Genomic DNA, 27,516 nt, shown 5'->3' with positions numbered 1-27,516 from the left:
TGCCAGCCCAGCCTGTAGTTTTCTTGGTGCAAAAGCAGCCAGTGTCACCCGGAATTCTGGGCGAGACGCCCAACAGAAAGGCTTTCAGTGGATTTTTCTCGTTTCTCTCAAGGATGACACGTAACTACACCGTCCCGGCTGTTCTGTGTTGACGTAAGGGCTGCGTGAGGACGTCAGGGCTGCCGTCCCAGGGGGTGTCAGGGAAAGGGCTGATGGCCCACCTCTCAGTTAAGAAGTCCGTCTCGTCCCTGGGCGCAGCGCTGTTCTGACTTCCTGTATGTGCCCTGGTCTTCTTCACTTGTATTTTTCACAGGATTTGTCCATTTATCTAAATAATCAAAATTTTGGCAAAAGTTCTTCATTTATGTCTCGTTATTACCTTCCCATATGCCGCAGGACGAGCAGTGTTCTCTGTTCCATTTCCTGATACCGGTGATTTGTTCCTTCCCTTCTTATTTTTTTTTTTTTTTCTTTGTATCTTCTTGCCAGGGACTTGCCAAACTTTTTATTTTATATAAAGAAATGTTTGGCCTTGTTGATATTTCTTACTACACATATGTTTCTATTTTATTAATTCTGTTCTTTCTTATTTCCTTGCTTCCACTTTCCCCTTTTTCGGACTCTCTGCTCGTTAGGCAGGTGTTCAGGCAGCTGTTCTACCATCTTCTTTTCCAGTATGTGCATTTTGGGGCTACAAAAAAATCCCTTCAAGCACAGTTTTGGCTGCTTTTCACAGGCTTAATAATGTGACTTATCCTAATACCATTGAGTTCAGAATATTTTATAGCTTCCATTGAAATTTCTTTTTTGATCCATGAGTTCTTTTATAGAAGTATATTTACTCGATTCCCAGAGAGTGGGGTTTCCTAGTCGTCTTTGGTTATCGATGTCTGATTTTATTTAATGCTCTCAGAGCACGCCACTCGTCCGCACTGAACATGAAGTTTGCTTTCCGACTTAGCCTGTGCTCAGTTACAGAAGTACCAGGTGCTCTGGAAAAGAACATATGTTCTTCAGCTTAAGTGGTTAATTTTGTTTTCCAGGCCTTGCACAGTTTCTGATTTTTCAGTTTGCTTATTTTATCAGTTACTGAGAGATACATTAAAATTTTTTTTTAAGATTTATTTTATTTATGCATACAAAAGCTGGGGTACAGGTCAGAGATGTGGGGGTGGGTGGTGAGGACCCACCAGAGACAGAGCAGGGAGCAGAACAGGCAGACTGACTGAAATACACTGCTGAGGGGAGCAGCGGGGAGACAGGAGAGGTGGTGGTGTCCGGGTTTCGCCTCGCGGCTCAGCTTCTCTGCATGTGCAACCTGAGAGACGGCCGCGGCCCGGACAGACGCCCCACGCAGCAGAGGCTTGTCCCAAGCCTGTGTCCTCCGGCCCTTGCCGCCTTCCGGCCCCAGGGAGCTGGGGTGTTTGCCCCCTGCGCCCTCCCGCCAGCATGGCCTGTCTCCCAGGCTGCTTGCCCCTGCCCGTGCCACCTCGTGCCGTCCCTCCGCCCTGGGCCCGTGGCCCCTGTCCTGCCCACCTTGCTGCCCCTCATGCCGTTGTACCAGCTGGGGTTTCGTGCTTGCTTGTTTTCTTCGGCTTTCAAATTTGTTCTCTGCAGGAGAATTGGGTCTAGTACCAGCTTCCCTTTCGCAGCTGGAGGCATCGGTCACCGTCGCATGTTCCAGTCATTTCTCAAAGTGCCTGATGCTAAATTGCTGTGTGTTTTGCTCTCTCCCAGGATGCAGTGTCGGCCTTACTTGCAAGAACATCAGCTGAGCTGTTGGCAGTGGAACAAGAATTAGCACAAGAAGAGGAGGAAGAAGAACCAGGACAGGAAGAAGAGCGCAGGGGTCCCGAGGGAGACTGGTGAGTTATTTCCTTTCGCTACTGGGGGCTCACGAAGGATGTGCTTGGTTTCGGGGAGATCTTCATAGGGTCACAGCTCATCCTGAATTATGGAAACCTGCGACGAGCACCGTCCCTCTGCAGTCACTAGGGCGTTGAAGGCCCTAGCAGCAGCCTTCACCCGTGAGCAACCTCTTTGTTCTCGCCTGAGGCCCTTTTAATGCTATTTCCTGAGCTTTTAAAGTTTTAGGTTTAAATTACCTATTTTGAAATGTCTGACCATTTATATTATAATCATAGATAAATTTAAAAGGAGACTCTTGAAGTGGTCAGAGGTACCACTTAGGCTCTGGAAGACGGAGCAGGTATTTAGAAAACAGCTGCTGGGAGTCATGTTTCTGCTTGAGACCACCTTTTCTGTCCCTTCTCATTACCAATAGCCCGTCCTTTAAAAAAAAAAGTGAGAATAAAAGGTTTTGGTTTTTACTAGATTCACATGTGTGTGAAGGACTCTCTGTCTTTCCTGCTTTGCACCTTTTTCTCTGAAAACAATTTTCAGTGAATGTAGCAATTATTAAAAAGTATATGCAAATCATTTGCATTCACTTGGCTTAACTCTGTGCTGGTTAACTGTGTTGCTTATACTATATGTTTGAGTGAACTACTGTTAACACACATGCATATCCGTATGTAACATGCATTTGTGTATCTGTGCACATACAACTGTCTACCAACTTAGAGTGACAAGGTGTACCTGTTACAGGGCTGGGAGAGGGGCAGCCCAGACCCTGTAAACCTGCCTGCTTCAAATAGGTTCTGCCGTCCACCGCATCAACACAAAACACATGAGATTTTAATGAAAAGAAACTTTAATATAATTAATAGCAATACAGGAAAGGCAAAGAAGAATCTAGTTTCTAAATCAAGTGCCCAAAGTTACCTGTCCCCTCATGGGTAAAAGTCCACCTACACAGGATTGGCCCAGAGCAAGGCCTCAAACCTGCCACAAGTCTAAAGCATCCTCCAGTGGGGATCCACAGAAAAGGATCAGAAACAACCAGACAAGTCTGGGAGGGAAAAGAGAAAAATCAAAAGCAAGACAAAAACTGCCATTGTCACCTTCCCACGGGTCTCACCCACATCTGTGTCACCCCGTCCACGACCAAAAGACAAGCACAGTTTCTTCACGTGTCTCTCAGCTCCATGCGCCTCCTCCAGGCCTCCTTCTGGCTCCATCCTGCTTCCTCCTTCCTCAGTCTCCTCTGCAGCTTCTTCTCTCCCTGCTCAGCTCCACCCTCCTTTGGGTGGGGCAGGGAACCTGGGCCCCTTTCCTGGGGACCCCCCTGTTACAGATCTAAATAACAAAATCACAGATATTGGGAGGAACAGCTTAGTATAGTGATGTAGAAAGGTACAGATACACGTTGTCCTTAGCAAACATCCTTTATAATGAATAAAAATCAGAGCACTGTGGAGAAAAATAAATAAATCTTAGCTCATTTATATGCTCCCATGGAATCGTGGCCTATAGAGCCTCCCTCACATTTGTAAAATACGATTTGTGTCACACACATTTAGCATATGACAGAAAGGGATTAGTAACTCACAGTGTTCACAGCTAGGCCCCCTTTGTTGGTGTGGAGGGGAGGCGATTAATAACAAGTGGGAGGCCCAGCTGTCCGTGTGTCACCAGCCGTGTTAAGGTTCGACTTTTGTTATCGTGAGTGTTTCTATTCCAAGAACATGAAACTGCAAAGCCTGATGAGCTGTTCTGAGCCGTGCAGGTCTCTCTTGCTTCCCTGTCAGTGTCATTTTGGAGATATAAACCGAGCTCAGGTGCCCAAGCCCAGGCCACGGCTCTTGTTCCAGACAAACTCAAAGGCATAGCGTCCTCTGTTGCTTCAGGAATAAAAAATTCCCTTTCACAGGGCACGACCCCTCTAGATCCCAAACACAGATGATGATGTGCGGGTTTCTGTTCATGCTCAGAGTCAAAGCCAGCTCCCCACTTGATGTGGTCAGTGTATCATGGATAGCACGTCATGTCAGAGGGCACCAGGGGTCACCATTAACGTGGGATTTCAGAACGTTGCTATTTTAGTATCTAGGAATCATGTCAAAGTTCAGGAATTTAACTTTCTAGGACCAGATTCCAGTGATCTTGCCACAGATTGCTAGAGGATATGGTGATGATTTTCTTTTTCACGAACATTTTATTGAATTAAACGTTCCAGCCCGGCCAGCGGCAGCACAAGTCCCCTTGCGTGCGTTTCCGCCCAGGCCAGGCAAGGTGCTGACAGCCCTGGCTCCCGGGGTCCCGGGGCTCGCTGCTCAGCCTGGTGTGTTGTGTCTTGCTCCGGGCAGGTTAACGATGCTGCGAGAAGCCTCTGATGAACTTGGGACCGAAGAAGAGGCTGCTGTTGAACTGCCAGGGGGCAGCAGCCATGCAGAAGAGGCAAGTTCCTGCCCGAGTGTCCCCGAGATGAATGAAGACTCCAGCAGGAAAGACGGCCACGGAGCCCAAGACCTCGGAAGTCGGCCGCCGGCCGGAGCGCCTGCCCTGGTCAGTGCGTTGCCCGTCTGCTCCCGGAACAGGTGTAATTCCATAGTAGGGTTTGTGCCAGGCGCAGAGCCCGGGGGGCGTCCGTGAGCGCAGGCAGTCAGACGCGTTGTAAATGCTTTATGGTTTCTGAGCCCAAGATACTCATTCCTGACTTAAATTAAAAGATAAATGTCCTGAGTATTTGGTGAAGCATTTTCAGAATCTCCTGGATAAACACCAGGGTGAGCACTTCATTGCATTACATGTCATAAGTGGTGTAAGTTTATCTCCATTTTAGACACACAGTGAACATGTCAGTTCATTTAGTGACGCGGTGTTCTGATTGACACGTCTTCTGGAAGGTGGCAGGTGACCCAGTTTGGCGCAGGTGTCGGCCAAGTTACTGACATGCGGAGGCTCCCATCCCCCAAGGGCAAAGACCACTTCCAGGCTCTGAGGATGCTGGAAAACTGGGTTGTCAGTAGTGGAATTTAGACAATTTATATTCTTTATTCCTGAGAAAAGTAATCTCAGACCCTGACTGAAGACTTCCTTTTTAAAGGAACAAAGCAGCATGAGGCAGTTTTCAAATCACGAAGTTCGTATGAGATCTGCAAGAGACACCCGTGGGTGCCCATAGAGCTGGTGTCCTGAGAAATCTTGGTTTTACTTAAAGTTTTCTTTCTGTTGCCTTTCCAAGCATCCAGCAAATGTCCAGACTGGGGTGTCCACAGTACATAACAGCAGCTGTCATGTTCATGTACATATAATCGCGTAGTCTCTGAAATCTGGTAACTTGTCGTATATTTTCATTTTCTCGTATTTAAAGGCTTTTACCATTTAGTCTGGGAAAAAGGTAGCCAGAAAATTGAATATTGAATGATTAAGCATTCCCAAATGCCATTCTTTATCGACCCACATTTATGCCTCAAATATCTAAAACTTCCTTTTGGTTATTTCTGATCTGTGGGCGGTGTCAGCTCCACTTCTGGGTAACCCGGCTGCTCCCACGGAGGATCGGTGACTTCCTAAGACTTCCCGTGGGGGAGGCACACAGGGCCTTTCTCTGAGGAGGGCGCTGGGGCAGGGCCTGTGTCCTAAGAGCAGACATCTCTCTCTCCCCCGTGCCCCTGAGGGTGGAAGGGACATGGACCCATCTGTTTTCTATGACCTGTGACCGGCCTGTCTTGCAGGTTGACAAAGAGACCAACACCGAGGAGGCGGGCAGCCCCAGCGTGGCGGTGCGCCCCAAGGATCGCAGTGGTGTGAGCGCACGCCAGCGCCCCTTCGTGCGCAGCAGCGTGATCGTGCGATCACAGACCTTCTCCCCGGGGGGCCGCAGCCAGTACATCTGCAGGGTGAGGGCAGGGGTGCAGGGTGCGGCGCGGAGGAGGGGGCTGCTGGAGATGTGGTGCGACCACTGGAAGCGCCATGAAATACACAGGCAGTGTCACACCCAGGGTCCTTCTAGTTTGGGCTTGGGGTGTGTGTTTTTTTCTTTCCCCAAATTCAGTATCTGTGCCATTTACCTGGTTCTTTAGTGAAATTTCAGGCCCTGGCTGCTAGGTGTATTTGGACTTTGATCTCTGTTTAGAAACTTAGTGATTTGAGATTTATAAAAGTTTCCAGTATTTCTGCTCTCCACCAATACATGCTCCAAACCATGTTGGTTCTGCAGGAACAAAATTTTTCCAATTGGATTTTATAACAAAAAGCATTTCTCAGTAATGCCTCGAGACCCTGAATCAGTCTCACAGTTCTTAGGATTAGTTTTGAATCGTTTTGCCAAATTCCACCTCCAAAAATATTTTTGACTTGTAGTAATACAGGTTTAATAGTATAAAATGGGTTGGAAAGTGCTTTTAAAGTTCTCAGTATATTCCTTCAGGCGTATCCATATGGTTGGATTTTAGAACAAAAAGCATCTCTCAGTAATGCCTCGAGACCCTGAATCTGGACTGACCGTGTTCTAGATTCAACACACGGTGACCTACTCTCACCAGGAGTTCCTAAACCATACACATCTTTAAAAAAAAAATTTTTTTTAGCGAGGTAGCATCCGTTTACAACACTACGTTGATTGAGAGGTCTACGCTCACACCTCTTCGGATGCCTGTCACCACACCACACCCACACCCAGGCGCCCATCCGCCTCCAGAGTCCTCGCCCCTCCATCCTCTCCCTCCCTCGCCAGCATCTTAACTCTACTGTCAAATTTCTTGGGTTGCAAACCTGACTTTAAAAAATATATATATATGGGCCTTCCCAGTGGCACAGCCGGTTGAGTGCAGTGCTATGAAGCTGTCTGCAGCCTCTGCAGCACCGGTTTGATTCCCGGCAGGCCAGGGAGATTCCTCCGTGGCACGGCAGACCTCTCCTGTCTCGCCTGCTGCTCCCCTCAGTCAGCAGTGTACTTGGGTCCTTCTGCCTGTTCTGCTCCCCACTCTGTCTCTGGTGAATTCTCTCACCCTCTTGTGCCTCTGGCTTGTACCCCAGTGCTTGTATAAATAAACAAACCTTTATATATATATAAAATATTAGCTAAAAACACAAAGGGTAATTTTATTTCAAAATATATATAGTTATCTCCACACTTGGCTTCTGATAAAATACCACCAAAAGGTGATGATTTAAATTATTTAAGAAAATTAAGTTGTTTCAGGAAGGTATAGAACAGAGGAAAACATGGTTGGGAGGGAAATCACTCCCATTGTCACCACCACCTGCTTTATCTGATGCCCTTGTGGCTGCCGAGCTTCCCTGGGCTGTGATAGGCACTCATTTTACTGATTTATTTTTTATCTCTAATTGCCAGTTAAATCGCAGTGACAGTGACAGTTCCACCCTGGCTAAGAAATCCCTGTTTGTGAGAAACTCCACTGAACGGCGCAGTTTGAGGGTCAAAAGGGTACGTATCTCTTCGGCAACACCCCGTCCAGGCAACACCCCCGTCCGAGCAACACCCCATCCCAGCAACACCCCATCCCAGCAACAGCCAGGTCACCCCCAGCAACTCAGATGCCCAAAGGCAGAGCACCAATAGTGGGGTGTGGGCATCGCCCCTCTGGCCCCGGGCTCTGAGCAACCCCAGCAGTGGCAGAAACGCAGATGAACCCCTCTGTAGGGCTGGGACTGGACATCCCTGGTCTGGGACCTTAGATGGTGAAGGCAGGAGATGGAGTTTAGTCCGCGGAGGGGCCTCACGAGCAGCCGGGCCCGTTTCTGCCAGGTTGTCTCTGCCCTGTCTGGCTGTAGAGCGATTGAGAGAATATGAAACCCAGAACCTTCTCCAGAGGCTGAGGTTGTGGTAAAGCAGGAACACGCAGAGTTGCCTAAAAACAGACTTTGTAGGTTACAGGGAGTACAGACGGAGGGCTCAGAGCCAGGCGCCCAGGGGGCCCTGGTCTCTGGATGAGACAACTGGGTGGAAGGGGTGGGCTGCCCCTGAGGTCAGCAGGTCCCGCTCCTGCCCCTCAGCAGCACACTCACCACTCGGGGAGTGTCCAGGCGCCTGTGCCAGCTCCAGGTGCCACCTGCAGGCTCTGGGGTCTGAGGCAGTGCACGGGGGCCTATTGCAGGGTGTGGTGGGTGATCGGGGCTTCTGATTGGGGAGTCACTGAGACTTCAGGGAGGAGGCCTGAGACATCCAGCACCCCTGGGTGGCTTTCAGCGGAAAATGGCAGCTGGGTGGGGGTGGGAGAGGAGACAGATGAGGGGAGGAAAGAACTCAGAGGAGCGGCTTGCACACTGGGGGTGGGGGAACCTGGGATCGAGCGCTCCCCTGTCTCTAGTGCCGTGGGCCTGACCTCTGGGTCCCCGGGTTTAACCTCTGAATCACCTGGAATTGATAAAGATGCTCGTTTTTTTAGGGAAGTCTGCTGGCATGATTCAGCATTCAGCATTTCCAGGAAACGCCGAGGAATAAAATACTCAGGGCGCCACACTGTGGGCTTCAAAAGCACCGAGTTGCCAATATTTTGAGAAGTTTTCTCAACTTCTTTAGGCGCCTGCATTCTCAAACAGCACCTCCTCTTGGAGCATGGGAGAACGTTCCCAGAGGGCTTTGGAAGGGTGTGGGCCAGGAAGAAGCTCAGGGTGCTTAAGGGAGTTCCTAGAACCTCTTGAGCCAGAGAGAGGGGAGTCCCGGCGTCCTCCGCGGGAGACGGTGCCCGCTGGAGTCCAAGTCAGCGGTTGGCGTAGAGGAGTGGGGAAGGGTCTGCACTGTGCTCGGGAGCCTTTATCTTGACGAGCCTGGAGGTGGGGATCCCGGGCAGGAGTAAAGCACGTCCTTAATCTCAGGCGGGGAGATCAGGCGGGAGGGTTCTCCATTTCTGCGCACAGACTCAGCTTTGTGGGGAGAGCTGCGTTCCCCTGTGCTGTCTGCAGGGGATGTTCTCCTGACGCAGGGTCACCTCCAAGGAACAGGAGGGGTGAAGGGAGCCGAGCATCTGGCACATGAGTTGAGGGTCCGCCTGTCTGTAGCCCCTCGAGCCCTACAGCTTCCTGCTCCCCCCGACGCCTCCGCGCCCTGCCCCAGCCAGCTGGCCGCCTGCTGGCACCTGCCAGCTGGCCGCGTGCTGGCACCTGCCAGCTGTCGGCGTGCTGGGGCCCTCGGCAGGATTTCTGAGGCTGAGAAGGGAGTAGCAACGGGTGTGTGTGGCGATTGTGCTGTGGGCTGAGTCTGCTGGCGAGGGCAGAGGTGGAGGAGAGGGAAGGGGAGCCCGTGGGGGTGCTGGAGGGTGTGGGAGAAGCTCACAGCCCTCACTGCGCGGGGAAGAGACCATGAGGACTGTCCGGGCCAGCGCCGAGCCTTGGGGATAAGGGAGCCGGGCCCCCTCCCTCCGTCTGTCCTGAACCCCCCGCGGCTCCAGATCTTTGGGCTGCAGGGCTGAGGTTCTCAGGCCCGAGCCCCCTCCCTCTGCTATCGGGCGGCCCCGCTCTTTCCATAATCTTATTTCCCGCTGCCAGTGGTCCAGGTGACACACCCTCCTCGTCCCCGAGGCGTGTGCAGTCTCAGCAGCCTCTGCCGGCCTGACTGCTTTCCCGAGGCGCTCCCCGCCTGAGGCCGTGCCCCCTCCCCGCAGCTCCCTGGCCACGGGCCTCCCGCTCAGAACGGCGCCCGCTCCTCCTGGTGTCCGCCGGCAGACGTGTGTTCATACGTGCTCGATTATTACCTCTTGACGCGCGGGTGAAGACCAGCAGCGGTGCCGTGGTCAAGGAGACCAGATAGTGGAAACTGAGGCAGAGCTGGCGGAGACGCGGCTGGATCAGACGCCAAAGTCTTAGCCCCGTTGGCCAGCTGCCTTCTGCCGGCACGGGAGCGGCAGCAAGGGGAGTGGACATCGGGTGTGTGTCCCGCCACGGGGGGCCTGGCAGTCCTGTGACGTGCTTCTTTCTCCCGCTGGGCAGACCGCGAGGGGACAGCGGGCAGGCAGAGCTGAGCCATCTTCAGTTCGTAACTGTAAACGTCTCTATGGGTTCAACAACAAAGGCTTAGTCCCTGCTCGGGCCCTTGTCTGCTGCAGGGTAGTGGGGTACTCTGCTCCTCGTTCCCCCACGACCGGGCTGAGGGGTCTTCCCTCGCTTTGAGAGGCCCCTGCCTGGAGCGAGCCACCCAGTGCCACCCACGGGTGCTGGCCCCGACTGCGCCCTCCAGCGCGGCCTGAGCGTGCCCTCCTCTTCTGTGCAGGCGGTGTGCCAGCCGGTGCTCAGACGAGCCTCACAGGAGTGCCCAGTGCGCACGTCGCTGGACCTGGAACTGGACCTCCAGGCCTCCCTCACGCGGCAGAGCCGCCTCAACGACGAGCTGCAGGCCCTGCGGGGCTTGAGGCAGAAGCTGGAGGAGCTGAAGGCGCAGGGAGAGACCGACCTGCCCCCGGGCGTGCTGGAGGACGAGCGTTTCCAGAAGCTCCTCAGACAGGCCGAGAAGCAGGTACAGAGCTCGCTGGGGCTACCCCTAGCCCTCTCCCCACCCCGGTCTTCAAATCCTCTTTCTTGAACGTGGAACACTTTTCTTTTAATTGTTATCGGCCTGTTTGGAACCCAGGATAGTGCCATGAGCCTGGCCCCACCAAGGTGCCTCGAGACCCCCCCACAGGCTGGCACGGGCTCCTCTGGCCACAGCATTGGCCAAGGGGCCTCGCCATGTTTCTGTCTCAAGAGGAGCCAGGCCAGCAAATACACCGCACCTGTTCACGTAACTGCTGACTTTTCTTGAGTTTTACACAAGTAGCTCCTCAGTTTCAATAACCACATTAGTTGTAAATGCATCGCTGACTTTAAAGTGCCTAAATTTTCATTCTTTCTTACCTTCAAGAGCGATTGCATGTCACATTCTGGCCTGTCCCTTGCCTTTCGTCAGGCAAGCAGCCACACAAAACAGGGCGAAATCGCTGACGGAAAAGTTAGTTTTCAAGGGTCTCTTTCTGTATATAGTTCTGCTACCTAAATGTGACCAGATTTTCAAGAACCTGCATATTTATGAAATTGATTTATTCTCTCAAGATTGGAATTTGTATTTTGCTGTAGGCATGTGTGTTCACTCCCACTTGTAATAACCAAATCGCGTTTTCCACATAAGTGATGTATTACAAATGCCACAACATTATTTTCTTTCAACTCGTTTGGATGGAAATCTGCAATAGGTTAGACTCCTCCTTAAACAACAGGAAATCTTGGCCATAACGAACGCTTCTCTTTTTGGCCCAAAGTTATTTTTTCATCATGTCGCGTTTGATACTGGACTGTGGGGAAACAGTCATTGCTTCTTCTCGCACGACTAGTCCCAGCGGAGCTCAGGAGTATGACAGGTGAATTCTGGGGATCAGGCTGACGCCATTAACTTTCTCAGAAAGTATAAGAAAACGTGTTAACACTTCTGGGTGACAGCCTGTGCGCACAGTAGGACTAGCAAGTACCTGTTCCGTGGGGAGTTCAATTGTGGGCTTTCTGCTGGACACTGTGGCCACGCAGAGGGAATTCCCACAGACAGGGCGCGAGCTTGTGGTTTGGTGAAGGAGGCAAGGCTCCAGAGCCACCTCCTGGCGAGAGCAGAAGTGGTTTCATGGATGAGGTGGTGCTTCAGCTGGTCTTGAGAGCAGGTAGTGGGGGTGAAGAGGCCCAGCAGGCGGGAGACCCCAATAGTAAAGGAGCAGAAGCTCCAGACAGGCAGGGTCACAGCAGGAGCCACCGGGAGCAGCCGGGCTCAGCTGGCTTTAGAGGCTGCCGGAAGCCTACGTGACCTGCTTTTGTGCCACGACCTTCGTGGTCACTGCCCCCGTTGCCACTCGCTTGAGTCTTTCAGTTCAACAGCGACAGGAATTTCAAGTCCTTAGTTGACTTTCTCATCATGGAGAAGCTCCCGAAACTTTGACCCTAATCCAGGACTCTCAGAGCTGGACTGGTGACTTACAGTGATTGGTTTTAGAAGAACTTTGAATGTTTGGGGTTTTTTGCTGTTTGTTGGCTTCTAGTTTGTCATGATATGAGATTCTGGAATCAATAATTTATAAAAACTTTGGGACTTTTTTTTTTTTTTTTTTTTTTTTGCTTACCAGCATATTGCTAAGAGCCATCTGCAAATTGCTTGACTGTAGTTTGTCTTGGCTGCTGTCTCTTCTCCACTGTGTAGAGAAGCTCAGTAATACAGAAACTTGGTTCTTCAGAAAAACCTATAAAAAAATAAAACTCGGCCAAGATCAACAAAGAAGACCCAAATGAAGAAAAGTATAAAAGTAAAGAGAGACAGAACTACAGATAAATTTGAAATTCAAATGATAGGTATTATCAAAAACCCACGATTTGGACAAAATCTAGGAAAATTAAAAATATTAAGACTGATGAAAGAAGGGGAAAAGGATTAAAAGCCCTCCGCCTCTTGAAGAAATGAAAGCAGTGATTAAAAGTCTATACACAAAGAAAGCAAGGTTAGTTGTCTTACAGACACGTCCACCAGATTTTGAGTGGACAAGTTATCAGTGTTTTATACAAACTCTTCCAAGTACTAGAAACAGAGAGACTATTCTACAACCCATTATGTATGACCAACATCCCTAATCATAAAACTGGACGAAGATATTATCAAAAAGGAAAATCACAGGCCAGTTTCATTTATGAACATAGATGTAAAAACCATAACTAAAATCTTAGTAAACAGAATTCAACAGTGTAGTAAAAAGATGATATACTTGACCATATAATTAATCTATTTAACACATTTAAGGGGAAATAAATACTTGCTCAACTCAAAAAATGCAGGGAAAATATTGATAAAAGTCAATCCTTATTCTTGTCTAAAACTCCCAGGAAGTGAGGAAGAGATGGGGCTTCCTTAACTTGTAAAGAGTAACAGGCAGTGAATGTGGCCCTAACCAGAAGAACGTGGGAATTGCTCCCTTTTGAATCAGATTCAAGCAGACAGTTCCCTCTGCTCAGGGTCGTCTGGGGAGTTGTAACTGGGACGTGAGAAGAGCAGAAGCAGACGTTGGGAAGGAGGAAATAAAACTGTCATTATTTGCAGGTGACATGGTCACCTACCTGTGCATTATTACAAATAACATGAGAGTATGGCAAGATGGTAAGCAGAAGAATGATATAGAAAAGTCTGTTGCATTGCTCTGTCAAAAGCAATCAGAGAATTTAATTAAGATATGGTTTACAGGGCCTCCCCGGTGGCGCAGCGGTTGAGCACTGGGTTGCAAAACCGCCTGCAGCCTCTGCAGCGCCGGTTCAATCCCCGGCTGCTCCCCGGCCTCCGGAGGAGGGTCCCACATGGCGCACAGACCTCTCCTGCCGCCCGCTGCTCCCCTCAGCAGTGTACTTCGGTCCTTCTGCCTGCTCTGCTCCCCGCTCTGGCTCTGGTGAATTCTCTCACCCTCCCGCGCTTCTGACTGTACCCAGTGCTTGTATAAACAAACAAACAAATAAATAAATAATACATGCCTCTAAAAAAAAAAAAAAAAGATATGGTTTACAACAGTAGGAGTGATCATCAAGTATCAAGGAATAAATTTTAAAAAAATGCATATAGTATAGGGAAAACCTCATGGGGAGAAATAGAAAAACCCCTAAATTCTTGGGAGAACATACTACCTTTAGCTATGAGGGGCCAGACAGGACAAGGTCTGCAGGCCATGGAGCCCCAGTCACCAGCACTCAGGTCTGCCACTTAACACAAAAGCACCAAGACAAGATGCAAACAGAGGATTGTGGTTCTAGTAAAACTTCACAAAAGCAGTGGCGACCTGAGACGGAGGAAGAATTAATACTGTGGAGCCTGTCGATTCTCCCTAAAATGCGCTGACAATTCAGTGTCCCTCCTAACAATGCCCATGTGGTTCTTCGTGGAAATTGATGCCGCTGATGGAGAACAGAGAACAGCCAAGACTTCTCTGAGGGAGAAAGCCAGGAGGGGGCTTGCCCTACAGGGAATCGGGATCTATTAAGCTGCCAACATGTATGGGCAGTGTGGCTTGGGGGAGGAGTTGAGACCCATCAGTGAAGTAGGGAGCCCAAACCAGCCGTACCCACGGGCCGTGTTGTGTGGTGGGCGGAGGCCATTTGTCAGCAGGGGCAAAAGGAGGGAGTGCAGAATTAGTGAGGCTGGGAAAGGAGCGCCCGCAGAGAAGAGGACTCTGGGTCCCTGGCTATAGACCCAAGCCCTCTCCATGTGGAATAAGGAGTTAAATGTTAAAAATACAAATTGAAAACTCAGGGTTAAAAACATGAGCTGGTTCTTTCCATGCCTGGGTTCTGTATCTCTGGCACCTGATGTGTGTCCTACAGAAACAGCTGGAGCTGAGCTAGACCACGGCAGACTTACTGAGAGCCACAAATGTCTGAGGACTGGGGAGCCACGGAGGTCTCGCAGCAGGCCTGGGAACATGGCTGCGGTTGCGTGCAACGTCAGCCAGAGTGGGGGCGTTGCCCAGTCCCACAGGTGTTTCCACAAAATCAGTGATCTTGGATGTGGAGCCAGATCCAGGGAGTGCGAGGGGCCCACACTGAGGGAAGGAGACAGGCTTCAGCCTCCTTCCCAGCTGGAAGCGTCGAAACGCCAGTGCTCCAGCAAGTGTTTCTTTTAATCATCTTCTATTATAGAGTTCTGAGATTTCTGCAGGTGCTGATGAATGATTAAAAGTCTGCAGGATTTTAGGGTGACTCTTGTTTCCCTTCTACATTAAAGGAATCCGTAGAGTTTCTCTTAGTACAAACAGATGGAAACTGGAAGGGGTCCAGATCCCACAGCAGGTTCTTCAGGGCAGATAGAAGAGCCGAGGCCCGATGCCTGAGGCCCACCTGTTCATTTTGTTGATGGTTCTCGTCTTTCAATGAGCCGATCGTGACCCCGTGTCTGTTTTCAGCTGCAGAAACTTGTGGGAGGCCTTGACCAGAGAGTTCCCTAAAAAACAGCAAAGCCTCTTTGTGCACATCCTCGCTGTCCTGAAGCACCCTCAGCCAGCGGGTGGGCATCCAAGGGGGTGTGAGGCCCCTTTTTGCATCTGTATTTCTGTGCCTGAAAGTAGTGGTTCCACCCAGCCGTGGTGCAGGCCGCCTCTGCCCGCTGCTGATCTTGTTGAGCAGATGCGTTTCTCTCTTACTCCAAGTTTTGCTTGTTCCACTGTAGGGCCAGTGGGCACAGGACAGGTTCACTATCCATTCGGGCAGACAGATAAAGGAGAATCCCGGAGCCCTCGGTGGATTGCTCAGGCTTTAGTGCTCTCCCAGGGAAGCAGGCACCCAGGCACACAGGCAGGGAGGCTGGCGTGCAAGGAGGCGGGCAGGGCAGGGAGGCAGGCACTAGATAGAGCGGCCAAGTTATGGAAACAACCAAAGTGCCCAGGGACAGATGAGTCGATAAAGAAAATGTGGTGTATTTACACAGTGGAAAACAACTCTGCTGTAACAGATGAACTTACGCCGTTTGTTCCAACATGGAGGCAGGGTGATGCTCAGAGAAATAAGCGAGAAGGATAAAGACACAGATCAGGTGCTTTCCGTCATGGGTGGAATAGAGAGAAACGAAACAGACGAAACAAACCCTAGAAATCAGTTCGTAGAATAGAGGCTGCTGGAGGACATGGGTGGGAACCCAGGAGGAGGGAGCACAGTGGTGGAGGCCTGTGGGCGCCTTGGTGGTGGGAGTGGGGTGGTGACACCACCTGCAGGGTGTGATCCTGCACCTCTAAATCATACACAAGATTGTAAACCAGTGTTGCCTCAACAAATAAGTACTAGAATGAAAAAGAAATGAATTTTTAAAAAATGAAATGGCCAGATGACAAAATATGATGAACAAGAGGTTGGAAGTATACCTGCCAGTGTCAACAGTAGTTATTTCTTGGACACAACGATAAATCGTTTTTAATTTCTTTTTGGAGGGCGCTTAGGTTTCCCAAGCGTAATAAAATAACCACATATTGGCAGTGTGATAAGATTTTGAAAATATGGTAAACTCGCCCCATCAAGGTGAGCTGGCGTGTGGGAGTCACCCCCGATGGCGGACACGGCTCCCTGTCGGCCACCCGGGCTGCTGCCCTGGCTCTCGGGCCGTCTTTCGAGCCTTGCAGCGTGCCTCCAGGATGTCCTGGGTCATGTTTTGTGGATCGTGTGTGTTTTCACACCCTGTCCAGGCCGAGCAGTCAAGGGAGGAGCAGAAGCAAGGCTTGAACGCCGAGAAGCTAATGAGGCAAGTCTCCAAGGACGTGTGTCGGCTTCGGGAGCAGAGCCGGAAGGTCCCCCAGCAGGTGCAGTCCTTCAGGTGAGCCCTGGCCAGCAGGCAGCCCTCACGCAGGGGCTCCCCCAGAGCAGAGCTGGAAGGACTGGCGTGGGGGGCTGCGGAGGGGAGGCCCAGAAGGGGGAGCCCCTCCTCCACCTAATGAGTTGAGAAATGGAGTGACCGGAGCTGGGGTCCAGGGCCTCTGCCCTCTTGTTGGAATATGACAGTTGACAGTGAAGAGTTTTCCCTGCACTATTCCGCTCACGATCCCTCCTGTTACTTTCGAGAAGGCTGCACCTCAGTCCTTTAGAGCATCAGGGTGGTGAGCAAGTGGTCACCTGGAGAGGCCCCTCGTCCAGCTGTTGCTAAAACCACAAACACCCCGCATCCCTCGCCAGCGTCGGGCGGGTTGGAAGAAAGGGTAAGATGGACTGCAGCGAGGCCGGCCTAGCCGGGAACAGGGGCAGCAGGGCCTGAACCCAGCCGCTGCCCCCGGGAATCGAGAGCCCATGTTCCCTGGTCTTCTCACTCGTCCTGGAAAGTTGGGTTTCAGCGATGTGCACGTCAAGTATCTCAAATGCACACACCGGCAACTAAGTCAAGTATTTAAAAAACCCCACGAGGTCAGAGAAACCTGTTGGGGTCGTGCCAGGGCCCCCTCGGGTCTTTGCTTCCTCCAGAAGGCCCAGTGGCGGGTGCGCTCGCTGCCCTCGTGGAGTCTCGTGGGATTGGACTCACCCCAGCCCCACGCTCGCCTCTTCCTTTTCTTCTCTGGCCTCCGCTTGGTCTTCAGAGCGTTTCTCTCTCCACTCTGACTTCTCGCCTGCCTTACCTTCCTCCACCCAGACCATCCGGGTCTCAACAGCGGGCCCGGCTTCAGGTGTGTGTGCACGTGTGTGCACACGCCACCCTGCACTCTTCTCTCCCGGCCTCCCCCGTCACCTCCTTTCTACCCAGTGCTGCAGCTTTGAGACAGTCAGACTCGCCAGGTCCTTCCCTTTGGTTAAGCCCTGGGGTCGCCCACCAAGCCGCCCTCGCCGTTGCCAGCCATCCTGGACTTGAAATCGTTTTCCAGGAGGCCCCTGAGGCGGTTGCCGGGTGTCCTCCCTCTTGGTTCTCGCCTTGCTGGCTCAGACGCGCTCATCCTGGAGCAGACCCCAGTGGGGACGAGCATCTCCCCCCGGGACCCCCGGGAGGGCTGCCCCCCTGGCGTCCAGGGACATGGCAGCCGCTGCCGAGGCCTCCTCCCCGCAGCTGCTGTGACAGGCCCCGGAGGCCTGGATTTTACGTGATTTTACCTGAGGAGCCCTGTCTGCGTCCAGCCCAGAGGAGGCCGAGGGGCTCCTGGGGATGCTGTGCAGGGTCCCGGGGTTCTCACCACCGTGTTCACGTCTCGCCCCGCCCAGGGAGAAGATGGCCTACTTCACCAGAGCCAAGATCAGCATCCCGTCCCTGCCGGCGGACGACGTGTGACGCTGCCCGCGCCGTCCTGGGGGCGCCGAGGCGGGGGGCCTTCTGTCACCACCTGGACTCTTAAAGAGCTTTTATTTCACGTCAGATTTTCAACACGTTCCTTCGCAAAGAACCTTGAATGTAAATCATAAGTGTTTAAAAAAGGGAAAAAAAAGCATCCGCTAAGCAGGCCGGGGTGCTCTGGGACACGGCAGCGAGCGGCGTGCGGGTCTCGCCAGTGGCTGTAGCTGGTGACACGGAGCAGAGGCCGAGCCCGGCGGGCGCCCTGCTGGACTGGCGGCCAAGAGCCCTGGGCTCGGCCGGGTGCCTCTGCTCTTCCCCGATGTGCTCGGGAGGAGACTGCAGAGGGCACCAGCCCAAGAGACGCCAGCAGCCCGCGGCCTGCGGGTGGGCTCGGCCTGCGGGCGGGGAGGCCAGGCCCGCACCTCCACCTCTGAAACAGTGTCCTTTTGTGCTTTCCCGCCGGGCTAAAGAAAACCAAAACAGAATGCCCCGTGCAAGAATGCGACGGAGCAGTCCTCCAGGCCACGCTGGGGAGCTTGTGGTGCAGGACAGTGAGGGGAGCGGAGGGGGAGAAGACAGTCACCTCGAGACACCCCGGAGGAGGCGCATCAGCGGCACCTGCTGCTTCCACTCCGCCCGAAGTGGCTGGAGTGTTCACGTGCAGGCTTGGGGCTCGCACCCGGCGTGTTTGGTCCCAGGTGTAGGGGTGTGCGTGGACAGCCTGGCCCAGACTCTGGGCACCGGCCGTTCGGCCGTGGGGAGACCCCGGAGCAGCACCCTCTGGGGCAGCCAGGAACAAAGCAGCAGGTTTCCTGATGGAACCCAGGTTGCCAAAAATTAAAGAGAAAACACATTCATTGAAAAGATTTCTAATATTTGCTAGAAATTCCTTTGCAGTTATTTTAGGGGAGCCCAGCTCTAATTTATGGGAAGGAGTTGGGAGGCAAAGAGAAGTGTGTGCCTGGGGAGATGATTGACTTGAAGTGTAAGCAAAGTCATTTGTTTTCCAAAAAAAGTCTAGAGAAACAGGTTTAGAGACTTCAAGTGACCTCCAGTGTAGAATTTGAGCTGACTCAACCCAGGCACTTCTGGAAGGAAACAAAGCTGCCGATGTCTCTGCCAGCGTCAGGCTTCTAAGGTCAGTGGTGCCAATGGAATTTAAATGCTCCTTAGAACTTGGTCGGCTATACTGAAACAGGTAATTTTAAATCAAAACTTTGGAAATACAAATCATCTTAAAAGAACAGGGGCCTTGGGACGGGGCTGGGGGTGGGGCGGGTGGGGCTGGGGGCGGCACAAGTTCTATTCCTAAGCTAGAATCCTCAGTGGCAAAACTTACACTTTCTTGAAAGTAATTATACCTATTTTGGAAGGTTCACTTGATCAGAATCAAAATTCAGATGAAGCCATTTCTGAGCCTAGAACTTTAATTGTGTTTTTCCTCTGTGTCCCGTCACTTATATACAAATGTCTTTGAAGCTGTAACTGGACATGACACTACTTTGAACAAAATCAGCCTGAGTCGGCCAGGCGCAGACCTGCGTGGCTGTCTATTGGATGACTAAGGAGAACTAGAAAGAGTATCGTTCGTCCTCGTCAAGGTCAAATGTGAAAGGAGTTTATTTAATGTAGAGTTACATGAAGGTCAGCTGTTTCCAGCTTCTTAGTTTGACCATGAAAATGTTTATAGAATTATGTGTAGTTGTACCGTACGATTTTATTTTCTTCATTTATTTATTTACGGTCTTATTTATGTTCTGTTTAATATATAGTTCGGTTCTGGCCATTTTTAAATGTTTGACATAGAAGAGGCAATATCGGAATATTTACAGCTTTATAAAACTTCATCAGATGAGCTGTTAGCTTTTTGTAACACAAGAAGTTTCAGATAAGTATAAAAGAGCAAAATCTGTCTCCGACTGATAGTGTTAGTAGTGTGACCAAGATGCTTTTGGTTTTCTTACACAAAATTTTCTCATTTCTAACATGAGAGACAAACTCAATATAATCCTTTTCCACACTTTAAAAATCAGCGATAGTGTTTTGTATTTACAGGCAGCTTTTAACAATTCTCTCGTATTTGTACTAACCCCAATGATTCACAATGACAAGACATTTTAATAACTTCATCACAAAACCATATGGACAAATAAGAATTTTAATATTATAAATACTATTTTTTAAAAGGTAGAGTTTATTCTGCACAGGGTAAAAAGAATGTAATATTTAGTTCTCCAGTCTGAATTATCAATATGTTATTACAATTTTGTATATGAGAATCTGTAATAGGTACAAAAAGGATATTGCTAGCCAAATGAACAAAGTTTAGCTGAATCTCTGTAGCCTGCAAATCAAATCAATTTTAAAATCTTTTTTGTTACTACGTTATATTGTATTAAATATCAAAAGCTCAGGACTGAACTAAATATTTAATCAGGTTAAATTCTGAATATGTTTCTGTTGTCATTTGTCATGTTTGTAAAAATATGCAAATACATCACATAGTTTAACTTTGGTTTCTGCAGTTTTTGTGTGTTTACGGGTGGGAAATTTTTTTTTTTTTTTTAACAAAGATACTTTGTTAAACAAAGATACTGCCTGATACTCTATTTCAGTGACCTTTATTGTTCAGTTAATTTCCTTGATTGGCGCAGACACAAAAGTTCACTTGAACTCTGTCCATAGCAAATATGAAATATTCCATGAAGAACTCCCCAGGCCCGAGGATAGTTCTTGGTGGACAATATGTATTGCTGATTTTTTTAAAAAAAGGCAGAGGATTTTCACTGGGCGAGGGCACCAAAGGGCCCCAGAGTCCCGGCCACCTGTCCAGGCTGTGTGCTCCCAGACCCGGGGCCTTGGTGCCAGGATCTTCTCCAGCCCCACCTGCAGTGCCTTGGGGTAGGCGGCCGGGGTGGGCAGGACTGTCGGCCGTCCAGCATGGTGCCTGGAACACAAGAGCCCGAAGCACATTTGTGTGGTCGATGTCATGTGACCCGTCCCAAACTCCAGCTCACCCCCCCCACCCCACCCCACCCCCGCTTCTGGCAGAGGGGAGATGCTACGGGTGAAGGTGGCCGAGAAGCTCCTTTGACTGAGGTCTCCCATCAAAGGACATGATGCGTCAGGCGTGTCTTACCTCTCACGCTTTCACAGAGCCAGCGATCTTTGTTTTTAGTATGATCGGATATACATTTTAAATAAATGTGCAAGGAGACGTTAAGTTTTCATATAATAGGTGATCTTAAACACTCGGAAGAAATAGCAATTAACAGGAACACTTCCAATTGCCAAGATGATTCACCTCTATAAATAACACCTTCAATGACACCTAAGTCCTAATATGTCTTATTTACCAGTTCTGCGCAGACCTTGGAATCTATTTGAAAGTTGAGAAAACTCATCCACTGTAATGAGTATGATTACTATTAAGTCTTGATTGGTATTGCTCAGAGTAGAAAATAGAAGTGGTTTACCATCTTAGAAATTCTTGTTTAAGAAGCTAATAGCCCCAGGAGGAAAAAAGGCATTTTGAAAATCAGCAGCAGAGTGAGTGTAGGGCTGTATAGTCAGAGCCCTCCCAAATCCAGAGCCGAGGAAGCGTCTCCGGAAGACGACACCGCTGATCCCTCCTGGCTCAGATCCTCAGGTGGGTGGTTTTCATCTCCAGGTGTTGGCAGTGATACTGCATTTCCGCCGCTGCATAGTGACCCGAAACTAGAGGGGGCCGGGAGGAGCAGGCTGCACAGTTCAGCAGACAGCCTCCCAAGAGCAGGAAAAAACCAGCGAACCAGCCGAGAAACAGGGCATCCCCAAACTCCCACCGAGGCACGATCTCCGGGACCGTCTCGTCCCAAAACGCCTGCACCGTCATGTGGGCGACCCAGGAGACAGGAGCCAAGACCGAGATGCCTGCTGTCCAGAGCAGGATGCCCCCCAAGATCAGCAGCTGCTTCTTCAGAGCCTGCTGACTCTCTCCAACTCTCAGGCAGTCCAGGCCAAAGCCAGAGACCAGCAGGCCCAGAAATCCCAGCCCGTTGGACAGAAACATTAAAATCCTGGAGATCCTGAGTTCAGCAGGCAGAGCCAGGAAAGAATCGAAGTTCTTGCACTGTATCCCACCTTCCTCTTGGACGACGCAGGTTTGCCAGAGGCCCAGGGTCCAGGTCTCCATTTCATTTAAATCCAGGTTGAGGTCTTTCCACTGGGGCAGGTAGTTGGTGAGGCAGGATAAAACCCATCCCAGTAAAGACAATGAAATCCCAGCCCACTGTGCCGCAGCTCTAAAGGTGAGCGCCATCGGCGAGCTCTGAGCGCGTTGGGCAGTCTCACACCTGCTCTGGGGTGTCGTGAAAAAAAGTGCAGCCCTTGTGTTATCACTTCAGCACTTTTTCATTGTGTGTATAGGAGGATTGCTGCCAGAGTTGACATTGTTTGATTCCATGTTGAATAGGTTTCAGAAAGGGATAGGGAAATAATTCTGCAAACCAGTTATGCCGAGGTGTGGCCAGGATCAGGTTCATGTCCTATGCGCTGGCTTTTGTAACGCACAGCATGTTATGGAAACAACCTGAAGGGGTAACACGCCTCCTTTCCTCGTGAAGGTCTGGATGGCTTTCATGCCCCCACCTTCCTACCGTCCGAGAAGTAAAGTCTAAATGCACAGCGTTTCCTTGACAGCTTTGCTTCAACTCCCGCTGCTTTCGAGCTTGCTAAGGGCCTCTGCCGGCTTTTATCTGCTCATTTTATCCTCACATTCTAGTCTGTATGTCATGTCAAGGTGTTGCCACTTTTCAAAATAGTGGCCAGAAAACTGTTACTTAACCAAATAAATTACTGTTATCAAATCTCTGGAGACTGAAATCAGGCCATCTTTTCCAAAGCCCTTAGCACAGGCCACAGAACCTGAGGACGCCACGGCCCGCTTACCTACGTGTCTTTCTGCCAAATTCATGCACATGCGCATCAACACGTGTGTCTTTCCTTTGCCGAAACACGCTTTCCGCGCTGCAGAGAAGTTAAGCAACAGGGCGCTGTAGCTTAGACTCAGCTGGGTCAGCACAAAAGCCTCTATCCCCAGCTTGTCATTTTTAATTGAACAAAGGAAAGTCTTCTTCGGGCAAATGAGCTGTCCCTATCTGCTATCAAGCGAAATATTTTTGGAATGTTTCTCTCTTAGATATGCAGCTTTTGGAGGAGAGAGGAGGCTGGCCCTTATTTTGAGCCTGAGAGCATCGAGCTGTGCCGAGAATCCCCAGCTTCTCACCTTGTCGCACAGGTGTCTGAGCTCAGCCCCTTCTGTTCAAAGAGCAGCCTCAGCTGTGGAAATAACACTGGGTTGACTTAACATGTGGCTTGCTAATGCGGGCAGCTTATAAGATTTCAGCTTTTTTTTTCTTTAGGAAAACTAGTTACTATCACTTTCAGCTACCAACAAGAACACCAAAAACCTTTTCTAACATAAAATTGACATGAAAGCTGAAGCCTTGGGGTATTGCACGACCAGCAGCACATTTTGATTTTAGTAACCCCAGCGATGACATGCTTTGGCTCATATCTGTGTAACGCTTAGCATAATCATTTTAGATTTAAGATTTACCTCTTTCTTACTTCTCCAGCCTTGAGAGGGGCTGGGGGAGGGAGGACCTGGTAGAAAACGGGTTATTGAATGAGACTGTGAGCAGCCCAGATTTAGTTGCATAACAAAGACCCTTATCACAGTGGCTGTAGCAGGATGCATCTCCAATCTTGTGAAAGCCTTACATTTTCAGATGTACATTTCCACTCAGCTATGGACACTGAGTTGGCATTTCCGCCGCTGCATAGTGGCCCGAAACTAGAGGGGGCCGGGAGGAGCAGGCTGCACAGTTCAACAGACAGCCTCCCAGGAGCAGGAAAAAACCAGCGAACCAGCCGAGAAACAGGGCATCCCCAAACTCCCACCGAGGCATGATCTCCGGGAGGGTCTCGTCCCAGAACGCCTGCACCGTCATGTGGGCGACCCAGGAGACAGGAACCAAGACCGAGATGCCTGCTGTCCAGAGCAGGATGCCCCCCAAGATCAGCAGCCGCTTCTTCAGAGCCTGCTGACTCTCTCCAACTCTCAGGCAGTCCAGGCCAAAGCCAGAGACCAGCAGGCCCAGAAATCCCAGCCCGTTGGACAGAAACATTAAAATCCTGGAGATCCTGAGTTCAGCAGGCAGAGCCAGGAAGGAATCGAAGGTCTTGCATTGCCTCCCACCTTCCTCTTGGACGACACAGGTTTGCCAGAGGCCCAGGGTCCAGGTCTCCATTTCATTTAACTCCAGGTTGAGGTTTTTCCAATGTGGCAAATAAGTTGTGATAATAGAGAAAACCCATCCCAGCAGCGATAATAAAAGTCCAACAAATTGCATAATCACTCCAAAGCCCGAGGCCATTGCAACAAAATGGGAAGGCGTATTCCGCCCCTATAGAAGCTGCTGTCTCCGTGGTTGACAGGAGTGTGACGGCCTTGCATCGACGCCGCTGGAATATAAGCTGCGCTCGTTAACTCTTTGGGCACTCTGAAACGCGTGTTTGTTCTTCTCAAATATAGTGTTTCATGTAAAGGATGAAGGACTCTGTTAAAACTATGAGTTAGGCTTTCTGATAAGGATTTGATTTGTTACCTTCCAATTTGCTTGGTAAAATTATATCCCCAATGCTTGATGATTATAAGTCTAAGGATGAACAAAGAGGGCTCTATGACCCCTCACCCTAAAACACAACAGAAATCTTTGTGCTTCAATATGGATTAATTAGATTTTAAGTGGTGATAAAGGGCCAGCTCTTTCTACAACAGGACCTCATTGTAATAGCTGAATCTGAGATTTCAGGGACGCAAAACAAGAGCTTGAACAGAAAGGTAGCTGTTCCCCTATAATCTTTATTCTTCTCAGACTTCCTCATCCTACACAAGATCCTGACCCGTGTTCGAGTGTCACAGGGACTCGGAGGGGACTTGGCAGAAAAGTTGCCCTGAGATTCCTTTGAAAGGTAGAGGCTGGTTCACTGGGTTAATTAAAATGAAAAAGACCCAGGCGGGCCCAGAGGTACTAAGTGAGGACCGAGAGTTCTAGAAGCTCTGGATTTCACGCTATTATTTTCTCCACCCTCAGCAAGGACTTGGGGTGAAGCCTGATTTCTTTGTGTCTAGGGAGAGTTTTTGTCCAGAACTGGGCTTTCTTCTCTGCAGTTGAAGCCTCATGGACAAAGCAGTGCCGGCGTGAAGCCTCCTGCCAGTTCCAAGACAAAACGCTGTAGTGTGAAAACAAAATCCACAATGGGGCTGACCTTTGAGGCTTCATCTTGTTTGTTTGGTTTGGTTGAGGCCACACCTATGAGCAGACCTCCGCGGAGGCTGAGCCCTTGGCAGATACAGGGCCCCACTCAGGGCAAAGGGCCCTGTCTCCAGGTTCCCAGCGCTCCTGGCGGCACAGCCCAGGGCCCAGGAAGCAAGCATGCCCCTTGCGAGCGCAGGGCCTGATGGGCCTGCAGGGGACCCGACAGATTCCCACAGCGGAGCCACCAGCTGGAAGGTTCTGGCCAGGTGAACCGAAGCCACTGCCCATCATGGTCCAGCTGTTGAGTCTGGGCCAGCCTCGGAGAGGATCTTTTGTGATGTTGCTCTGCAGGCGAGGGGAGAGACAGGGCTCCCATCCTGGTTGTAGGATTGATTAGGCTTTTGCACTGTTGGCCTCTGTGGCTATCACCTGCGGCCTTAAATGCAGGAGGTGCTTGTGAACATGAGCTCAGGGTATGCATGCCTGATGGTGGACACTGGGGTATGGTGTGGGCATGCGTGAGTGGGCACACCTGAGCCTGGAGGCTGAGCCTGTAAGGGCAGTGTCACAGAGGACGAGGCAGCAGATAGCAGTGGACAGGCTATGGGAGGAAGGGACCAGAAAGAGTAAAGATCCTGCCAGGGGCTGGGAGGCCTGCCAGTCTCCTGCCCCCCCAGCACCCCTGCCTGCCCTGTACCTGGTTGCTGCACTACAAATGGTGTAGAAAGATCATCAAAAGCCAGAAAACCCCACTAAGGGCTCCAAGATTCTTCCCACATCCATAGGAAACCTGCTCTGTGCCTTTCTGGCACTACAGAAAGCTCGCCACCACCAGACTCTTTCTCAGTGGTTGCAGTTTTCCAGGATCCCCGAGGCTGTGTTGCTGACCTCCATGGACTTAAAGCAGGGAGCTGCTCCAGTTGGCGTAGGTCATAAGGGTCCGGGAGACACGGCTGTGGTGAACCAGACCTGGCCTTCCAGGAGGCAGACAGATGAGAATGTTCTGAAAAGCAGACATTAAAAATTATAGGCAGATGGTTAATAGTGTGTGGAAGTCTTTTTCTAAAAATGGAATGGAACCTGTTTCTCTGAGGTAGAGAGCTCCATCCAGAAGTGTTTATACAGATAATGATCACTTGTCAGGGCTATTGAAGAGGAGATTTCTGTGGTGGGAGTTGGACACCAGAACCTCTGTCGAGAATCCAGAAATAGCAAAACTAAAACCACCAAGTCAATAATCATATTCAGTAAGAGTTTATTGTGTATATAAGAACAGTTCTCTTTCTGGGAACCGTCAGCCCCTGCTGTGAAGTTGAGGGCGTGGAGCCACAGGCTGGCTGAAAAGTGGAGACACAGGAGTAGCTTACCCTTATTATTATTTACGGTTATTTTTGCCACAGACTCCTCAGGATGCTGAGGGATGGGTTTAAAGGGACGCCCTCGTACCCTGTTTAGGATAGCTGAAGTTCCTTTTATAATTGTCAGAGGCTTCTACAAGAAATAACACAAATTCAGCTTCTCTTCTGATAAACAGTTTCCGTCCTACTTACATAGTGAAGTGATTTCGTCTGCCCAGGTGTAGGGTAAGTAAACGATGTCAGGCTTTTCTGCCCTCCCGCCACTAGGATGGATGATGGATCCCTGCAGCCCTGAATGCATGCCTGATGGCGGCACCTGGAGTGGGGTGTGGGCCTGCGTAGGGGGGTACACCTGTGCTGAGAGGCTGGGCTTATAAGGGCGGTGTCACGGGGACGCCTGCAGAAGCAGAGCAGCAGAGAGAACGAGAGTGAAAGAGAACGAAAGTGAGGCAGTGACCACCAGGGAGCCCAGGAGGAATGACGATCTCCCAGACCCCGGCACCCCTGCCTGCCGTGTACCTGGTAAACCGCAAATAAAGCCTGAAAAGCCACCAAGGACTCCAGGACGCCTCCTTCACCCCATCTGCTCGGGCCTTAGAAATCCTGCTCCGTCCCTTCCTGCCGCTACACCAGGGAATTTTCAAGTCCACCTCCATTTTGTATTTTGAGTCCCCTCTCATTTATCCTTTTAGCATTTAGAAAGACACCCCTCGAGCGCCTCCTACTGGCCAGGCAGTGAGTGCAAAGGTGCAGGGAGGTGCGCTGAGGCCCCCCCCTCCCCGTGCTGGGTGGTCTCCGGCTGGGCTCCCTCTCCAGGGCCAGAGGCCATCAGGAGGGCGTAAGCAAGAGCATTCCAAGAAATAGAAAGGGGTGAGGGTTCCAGGCAGAGGAAAACAGTGCCACGGCCCCCAGGCTGGACAGCAGGGAGCCCCAGGCCCACCCCCCCAGACCTAGGCGCGCCCTCCTAGCTCCACATTTCGGGTGGAAGTGAAATCCAGCCAGAAAGAAAGCAAATCACCACCACGTTGTTCAGCGTGTGGACAACGGCGCTACCTCAGCCTCAGGAAACGTTCATCTGAAAAACCAGACAAAGTCTCACACTCAGCGCCCGAGTCACGTGCACTTCCCGTAGGCCCAGCCGGGGCGACCAGCCAGCCCCGTATGTCCAAACCTCAAATCCTAGGAGACCTCTCTGTCCGGGCCAGCGTGCGACTGTTCGCTGAGAAACCACCCCGAAGCTCAGCTGCCGGGCACAGCGGCCACGCGCGCGTGTGAG

General features: G+C 50.7%; 3 protein-coding genes across 3 annotated transcripts in view; 1 reads left to right on the top strand and 2 right to left on the bottom strand.

Moving 5' to 3' along the window:
- Positions 1-17,575, top strand: part of WWC2 (WW and C2 domain containing 2) — a gene marked incomplete at both ends in the record, with an annotated part of 133,148 nt that extends 115,573 nt beyond the window's left edge. Inside the window, 7 exons of the mRNA XM_084231597.1 lie at positions 1,738-1,865; positions 4,209-4,407; positions 5,580-5,744; positions 7,202-7,294; positions 10,076-10,318; positions 16,017-16,144; positions 17,509-17,575. Of these exons, the coding sequence (XP_084087723.1) occupies positions 1,738-1,865; positions 4,209-4,407; positions 5,580-5,744; positions 7,202-7,294; positions 10,076-10,318; positions 16,017-16,144; positions 17,509-17,575 (1,023 nt within the window). The remainder of the gene's footprint in view (positions 1-1,737; positions 1,866-4,208; positions 4,408-5,579; positions 5,745-7,201; positions 7,295-10,075; positions 10,319-16,016; positions 16,145-17,508) is intronic.
- Positions 17,576-21,215: 3,640 nt separating this feature from the next.
- Positions 21,216-21,878, bottom strand: LOC311169546 (claudin-22-like; the record flags this gene model as incomplete). Its single annotated transcript, XM_084231595.1, has 1 exon — positions 21,216-21,878. The coding sequence occupies one exon, from the start codon at positions 21,876-21,878 to the stop codon at positions 21,216-21,218; it is 663 nt and encodes a 220-aa protein (XP_084087721.1).
- A 1,489-nt stretch (positions 21,879-23,367) lies between these two features.
- On the bottom strand, positions 23,368-23,997 carry LOC311169547 (putative claudin-24; the record flags this gene model as incomplete). Its single annotated transcript, XM_084231596.1, has 1 exon — positions 23,368-23,997. One exon carries the CDS (start codon positions 23,995-23,997, stop codon positions 23,368-23,370), a length of 630 nt encoding a protein of 209 aa, XP_084087722.1.
- Between the last annotated feature and the right edge of the window lie 3,519 nt (positions 23,998-27,516).

This window comes from Talpa europaea (assembly GCF_964194135.1).
Source record: "Talpa europaea genome assembly, chromosome: 4".
Lineage (NCBI taxonomy): Eukaryota > Metazoa > Chordata > Mammalia > Eulipotyphla > Talpidae > Talpa > Talpa europaea.
Note: the sequence above shows the minus strand (reverse complement) of the source record. Positions and strands in the feature narration are given on the sequence as shown.